The sequence below is a fragment of the Oratosquilla oratoria genome, chromosome 18 (assembly GCF_046742065.1).
Source record: "Oratosquilla oratoria isolate Oo_2021 chromosome 18, ASM4674206v1, whole genome shotgun sequence".
In the NCBI taxonomy this organism is placed as follows: domain Eukaryota; kingdom Metazoa; phylum Arthropoda; class Malacostraca; order Stomatopoda; family Squillidae; genus Oratosquilla; species Oratosquilla oratoria.
Window position 1 is genome coordinate 35,134,753 of NC_134794.1, and position 7,500 is coordinate 35,142,252.

Consider the following 7,500-nt stretch of genomic DNA (forward strand, 5'->3'; position numbering starts at 1 on the left):
GGATTTTATCTTATTATCGTTTTTACTTTTGTGGTTGGGATTCTTTGGTTTTGAGGTGTTCATGTTAGTGTTCTTCTTAGAAGGGGGGTGTTTGCCTGCCGTTGCGACAGTTTTACCGGTGCTGGGGGGAGTAATGTGAGGTGGGTATAATGCGCTCGCCTTGAACGCCTTGACACAATGCTCAGGTTGGGCCATGTGGGCATTTTCGACACACCATTGCTCTCGAACCATGTCTATGTCCTCAGTGTCTGTATTGTCAGTATCGAGGACATTGGCAAGGGCTTTGATGTAGTTGACAGCGAGCTTGAGGACGGTGATCTTCGTCAGCTTTTCAGCATCCGGGCACGGTAGGCTGGGCAAAGCCTCCTGTAGGGTAACGAAGGCATCGTTAATCTCTCGCATTCGATTTCGCTCGCGGGCATTGGCTGTTTTCCTTCGATACTTGCTTAATGGAGGTGGCTTCTGCTTCGTCTTTGGTTCTTTCTTTTTGTCACATTGTCTGTTCTTTTCGGATTCTATCCTCTTGAGTATTGACTTTGTACGAAGGGAATATTTCCCATTGTTAAGAGCTGTGTCCATCATTTTGATTTTTAGTTTGTTTCCTTGAAAGGCACTAGGAAATAAAACAAAAAACACTCTCACTGTAAGTTCACTTTAGAATGATTTAGATTTCATACACACTACCATTCTAGAATGCAAATTTTCACTATTTCACACATTTAGAAGTAACGCAGACTTCACCACTTGTGACGCAGTGACGTTTACTTTTTCAAATGTAAACAAATGGTCGGATCGAAAGAGCGGTTGTCCACGTTTCTGGCAAGTCAGTATTGTAAGATTAGTTGTGTTTACTTTTCTTTATTTACTCTGGCTACTGCCACGCCTCACGAGCTGAGGAAGCACGATGACGCTTCCTAATATAGACTTTCTTATTATATGACTTCAGAACTTCAGACTAAGACCACATATATGTCTGCGTAGTTTCTTATGTTCTTCTTTGATGGAATTTTAATTCAAGATTGGAAACACGGCTATGGTAATTTCATATATAAGTTAAATATTCCTTGATAACATTAACTCATTTACGGTGGGAGTTGAAGCTTATGAACTATACAACTAAGATTTACATATAATAGGAATGTGTATCTGAATTTCAAAGGTTTAAATGTATAACAATTAACAAAAGGCAAAAAATAAAAAAACAGTTTACAGAGACAACAGAAAAAGGATGGGTAAAAGTTCAACACTAAACAAAACCTTCACTTTCCTTGTTGTTTATATAAACACAGGCTTTGTATTTCATTCAAGACAAACTACAAAATGTATTTCATAGTAATATGTGATCACATATATCAAAGCCACTTTTATAATGCCAACTCATATAAATACCCGGTGAGTACACAATGACATGACCATTAAGTTCATCACAGTACTAACGACAGGGTAAATCTCTCCCTGCTCGTGGTTGGATGTCCTTAGGGGAGGGACAGCGTGGTTGGAATGTGAATAATTCATCCAATGGATGTACCCCAGTGGTTTCAGCAGGTGTAGAGAAACCAATACCACTTTCCTATTATTTCGTTACCTCTGATTTATCACTATGTAACTTTACAATTTATTCTGTTTGTTAATTATGGTTTTCTCGTTTCATTACACTCTGAGTATTTCAGTGCGTTACCTTCTGGTTTTTTATTCGTTCTGTTTTCTACTTTTTACGAAGTTGTCTTACGTTTTTCTTTTCACTTTGCCGTCAAAGATTTTTGCGTACTATCTTCCGGTTTCTTCTCTTTGAAATTCAGAAGCTGAACTCGTTATGATGTGTTCTATGACCAAAGATGAGTGGAATCATCGTAATGTTGCAATAGAAAGTACCGCCGATGGTGACTAAATCTGAGTCGATCGGATTTCGAGTTGATTAGTAGATACTACGCTTGATGGTTAACCCAAAGGTATCACGAAGGTGAAGGTACGTTGAGGCGACAGGTTTGTGTTCGATAATTTAGGTAGTATACGGTCTTATCTGAATGACCGACGAGTTTTCTGGTCAATCCTCCTCCTTGTCGTGTTGGTCAACTGGTTTGTTGAATGGTTAATCTGGTCGGATGAAGTTAGCTTGGGTATACAATTAGATGACTTTTCGTTATTAATTAGATTTACTATTTATTTTCATCTTATTTGAGTGTGCAAGGCGCGCTTTCTCAGCAATCACTTCAACACTGTTTTGTTCATATTACGAAGCAAACACTTCAGTTTAGCATGGAAAGTACCAAGAGATAAATCACCAAATTATCACAACATAAGAGTTTGTAATGATTTCATTAGCCACCTTGTTAACCGTTGCCGACTTGATTCTCTTTCCTCGAATCTTACTCATAGGTTGCACCCGGGTTTACTGAGACGCCGGCTTTGCCTCCAGTGGACACCCAACAGAGCTCAAGAAAAGTTTAGGGTCCTCAGGTTCTGCTCAGCAGGCAATGAGTCTAGAGTCTACATCACTTAACCTCCTACCGTGTCTCAGCCAGCAGCACTTCTATGCTCCTCTCGAACGCTGGTGTACTTGCTTACCACCCCGCTGAGCGTTAGAGTCTAAGACTACTCTGCTTTAGCACCGCAATGGAGATAAAATCTTATCTTGTAGTTCTTACTTTCTCTGTTTCTCTCTTTTTCTCTCTATCTTTCTAATCTTCTATCAATATATCCACCTACTTATATCTGTGTAGATATTCTCTGTCTTTATCATGTACGACTATTCACACTCACGTGCACGTTTCGCTTCACGGGTGACAGCCGCACCGACCAAGCAATTAAGAGACGCTTTGGATAACACACACGCGTGCGCGGGAATTTCATTCAAGAAAGGGGATGTGTTGCTGTGCAGTTTTCTCGTCCTTTCATTCACATGCTGGGGAGGCAGGTGGGCTTCGTACTCTCACGCCAGAAACTTGTTGTGCTGGCTGCCGTTTCCCAGTGGGTCTCGTCCACTTGATATTACCAAACCCGTCAGCGCCTTCGAGCTTCGTTCAGCTGACTAAGCTGTGAACGGCAGGTTCTTTTCTTAAAGTGATGTGGTGTTACGCTACAATATATATATATTTCTTTAAATGGAGATTTCGTACCCGATTTTAACAACAGTCTCAAAGGTAACATAGCATGAAACTTAACAAATTTAATGTAAATGAGCCTGGAATTTATTATTCAGGCTATCTACGCGCCTTGAAGCTTTTTTGAATTGCTTTAAGATATCAACTTGAAATGATGCAACTATAGCCGAACTTTTCCAAAGCTTCTTTGGTTATTAAGCACAAAAGTAAAGACCAAGTTCTTTGGGGAGATGACAAGTGGTGTCCCTGTAACGACACTGATAGTCAAAGGAAGAGAGCGAGGAGGAAGAGGAGGAGGAGAAGGCTGTGGTCAGTTGACGATGACAAGGATGAAGTGCTGGAGGAGACTGCCGATGAAGGTTCTGCCTGCTGGCGGTGTCGCCGAGGTACTCGAGGGTGAAGGGCCGTTGTGCAGTGTTGACGAACACTCAAGGTTGATGGGCGAAGAACGAAGAGGGAGGTGAAGGAGGCGAGAACGGGGTGCCGGTAAGGGTTAGTCGCAAGGGTGAGGGAGACGGGGTTAGGACGAAGACGTTTGGCAGGAGGCCAGGAGGAGGACGGAGGAGGGAGGAAGATGGGTAGGAAAGAGTAGGAGGAGGAGGAGGAGGAGGAGGAAGGAGAAAAGGAGGAGGAAGGAGCAACGAAGAGGACGTCTGGCAGGGGTCCAGGCTGAGAGCAGGATTGGCGGGTATACTCTGCGTCACCCACACACACACACGCACAACCTCCAAGTTTGCCTTCAAGACCTGTGGGGGATTTAAAGAAGTGAATTAAGGAGGGAAGTTGATTTAAGAGAATTGAGGAGGGAGCAAAAATAAAACAGGGTGCTCACATGCCATATTTGGGCTCCAGAACAATTTAACGATAGGACACCATATAGGGGTGTTCATTACAATCACAAATACAATTAGGTACGTTAACAGTGTCTGCTGTGGTATATTTTAGTAATTGCATTCTTTGGGCATATCAAATAGAACAAAATCAAACACATGCCCTACGAGACACAAAAAACAACAGCCCAACAATAGAAAACAGCATAGTCATTGCTTAAACCTGTTACAGAACTAAATATACTGGCAGCCGCTTGGATGCTTGCATATACATGTCCACATGAATACACACTTGTAGATATTTTGAACAAAATGAGAATAGTCATAAAATAAAAACTACTGTACAGACATTGTAGAGCACATAAATATGCAGTTTTATTGTGCAGAAGTAAATAGTTCAAGCAACAAAAACAAATCAATAAAAATAGAGATAAATAAGTAAATAAAGGAATAAATATACAAGCAGACAAGTGCAGATTAAAATGACTTCCATATGAGAGCACAGACACAACCATACACTCAAATGCACATGCCCATGTACACACGAGTACAAAATACACATGCCCACACGCACACATGCACAAACACACACACACACACACACACACACACACACACACACACACACACACACACACACACACACACACACACACACACACACACACACACACACACACACACACACACACTCACACTCAGACACACACACACACACACACACACACACACACACATACACACACACACACACACACACACACACACATATATATATGTATATATATGTATGTATATATATATGTATATATATATATATGTATCTATGTGTGTGTTGTGTACCTGTGTGTGTGTGTGTGTGTGTGTGTGTGTGTGTGTGTGTGTGTGTGTGTGTGTGTGTGTGTGTGTGTGTGTGTGTGTGTGTGTGTGTGTGTGTGTGTGTGTGTGTGTGTGTGTGTGTGTGTGTGTGTGTGTGTGTGTGTGTGTACTAACAAAGACTAAAATAATATTTATAAAATTTATAAATCTTTTTTTCGACCATGAGCCTCTGGGCTCCTTTGAACAAGGTCTACATGCTCATCACATACTCAAACACTTATTTTATTCACTGCTGCCAATTCTGGCACTGATACTTTGCTGGCACCCCCCCCCCCGCAATGAAGAATTATTAGTCACCTGTCATTTGTGTGTGTGTGTGTATATTCACTTTGGTCTTTTTTGGATCACGTGTTCGACTCGTGATCGACAGCTATTTCCCTCCTGTGTGTGTGTGTGTGGTGTGTGGTGTGTGTTGTGTAAGTGTGTGTGTGTGTGTGTGTGTGTGTGTGTGTGTGTGTGTGTGTGTGTGTGTGTGTGTGTGTGTGTGTGTGTGTGTGAGAGAGAGAGAGAAAGAAAGAAAGAAATAAAGAGAGAGAAAGAGAGAGAGAGCGAGAAAAAAAGCGAGAAATAAAGAGAGAGAGAGAGAAATAAATAGAAAGATATATATATATATATATATATATATATATATATATATAGAGAGAGAGAGAGAGAGAGAGAGAGAGAAATAGAGAGAGAGAGAGAGAGAGAGAGAGAGAGAGAGAGAGAGAGAGAGAGAGAGAGAGAGAGAGAGAGAGAGAGAGAGAGTGAGAGAAAGAGAGAGAGAGAGCATGTATGTGTTCATGTACAAATATGCGTGTATGTGAGCTCTTTCATAGTACTGCCTAAAAGTAGGCGTCACAATATTAATTTGTCTTCCACTGTTTAATAATTTTTCAACGTAAGAACAAAATCTACGGGTATAAAATATATCTATTTTCAATTCAATGTTCATCTTTCGAAATGTTTTTTCCTGTCCAAGAGTCATAGGTTAAAGACTTGTGCTCATATATCATTTTGCTTTTTGACAGCACGCCTTTGTATTACATCTTCCTTGAACCAGTTCATACCTCTCTCTGTTGTGATATTCACGTTTTACCCTCATGATCCTACGCTTTTTTTATTTTCTTTCTATGTTTTCAATTTCACCAAAAATCTTGGTAAAAGTAATGCCAGCTATTCTCTTTTCTTAATCCTGGCTGTTTTCAAACTTACCACCTACAGCTTCTTTCCTACCATTCTTAATCCACCTTTTCTTTCTCCTATTTTTCGTCTCATAATTCTCCTCTGTATCCTCCTTCGTCTTTTGACTCCTTACCCTCCTATTCTTTTTCCATCTGATTCTCATACTTTTTTTTTCTCATTTCCTTCCTCACCTTCCTTTTCTTCCTCCCCCTCCCCCTCCTCCTCATGTTTTTTTCCCTCCTACTCCTCTTACTCCTTCTTCAATTTCACTTTTCTTCATTCATCTTCTCTTCCTCTCTTCTCTTCTATCTATTCCCCCAACGCCTGGGCCTTCCCGATACTCTTCCTCTCTATCATAGAGTGGTGAATGAAGTCGGCCAGGTGTGTTTGGCCTGGGTGTAATCACGCGTGTTGGAATCTTATCTCTTCTGCAAACTCTTCAGCGCACGATGGGGCCTCCTTGGATGACACGAGAGCGGTCACGATAGGTCGAGGGGTCAGGGCGACTTCTTCCCGCGTTTGACCTCTCTTCTGCCTTCCCTCCACCCTCAAAGCCATTGAGATTCTTGTGATATGCATCTGGTCCAATCGTTTTACGAATGAAAATATAGGCTTCTGAATTTTCTTATAATTTGGAAGCAATGTAGTCTTTTATTATAATTTATGTATACGTTTTACTGTATTCTTTTGCCCTACAGTTTCGCCTCTTTTACGTATATTATGGTTTGTCTTCTCGTCCATGTTATCCTATCGTCACGTCAAGACTTATCCTTGTTAATTGTTTTCTAATCTTGTCTTTTGATGTACATCTATCTAACTCGTTCTTCTAATATTTTTCCAAATGTAGTTTTATGTTGCGTACTTTTCTATAATATAAACACACACACACACACACACACACACACACACACACACACACACACACACACACACATACACACACACACACACACACACACACACACACACACACACACACACACACACGCACGCACGCACACACACACACACACACACACACACACACACACACACACACACACACACACACACACACACACACACACACACACACACACACACACACACACACACACACACACACACACATACACACACACACACACACACACACACACACACACATACACACACACGCACACACACACACACACACACACACACACACACACACACACACACACACACACACACACACACACACACACACATACACACACACACACACACACACGCACACACACACGCAGGGTCATTCACGGTTTCTTCGAGCGAATGACTGGAATGCTTGCAAGTTGCAGTTGTCCAATTCAACCTGTTTCGCTCTGCATGGCTAGCTGTGGGGACGAGAAACACCGCTATTTTAGTGTTTTATAAGAGGACGCGTGCGCGGAATGTGTTTACGAGGAAATTAATGTGAGCATGGGACTATGACTGAGTTTTGTGAAGGTAGTTTAGTCTTTGGTTATGGGTGGCGAAAGAAGTATTTGAATACCCGAGACCAA

General features: G+C 41.5%; 1 protein-coding gene across 1 annotated transcript in view; it reads right to left on the reverse strand.

Annotated features, from left to right (window-relative positions):
* LOC143035152 (uncharacterized) overlaps positions 1–7,500 on the reverse strand; it is a 20,506-nt gene that overhangs the window by 1,156 nt on the left and 11,850 nt on the right. Inside the window, exon 2 of the mRNA XM_076201781.1 lies at positions 1–3,847. This exon is cut by the window's left edge and continues 1,156 nt beyond it. Coding sequence (XP_076057896.1) covers positions 1–582 — 582 coding nt within the window. The 5' untranslated portion in view covers positions 583–3,847. The remainder of the gene's footprint in view (positions 3,848–7,500) is intronic.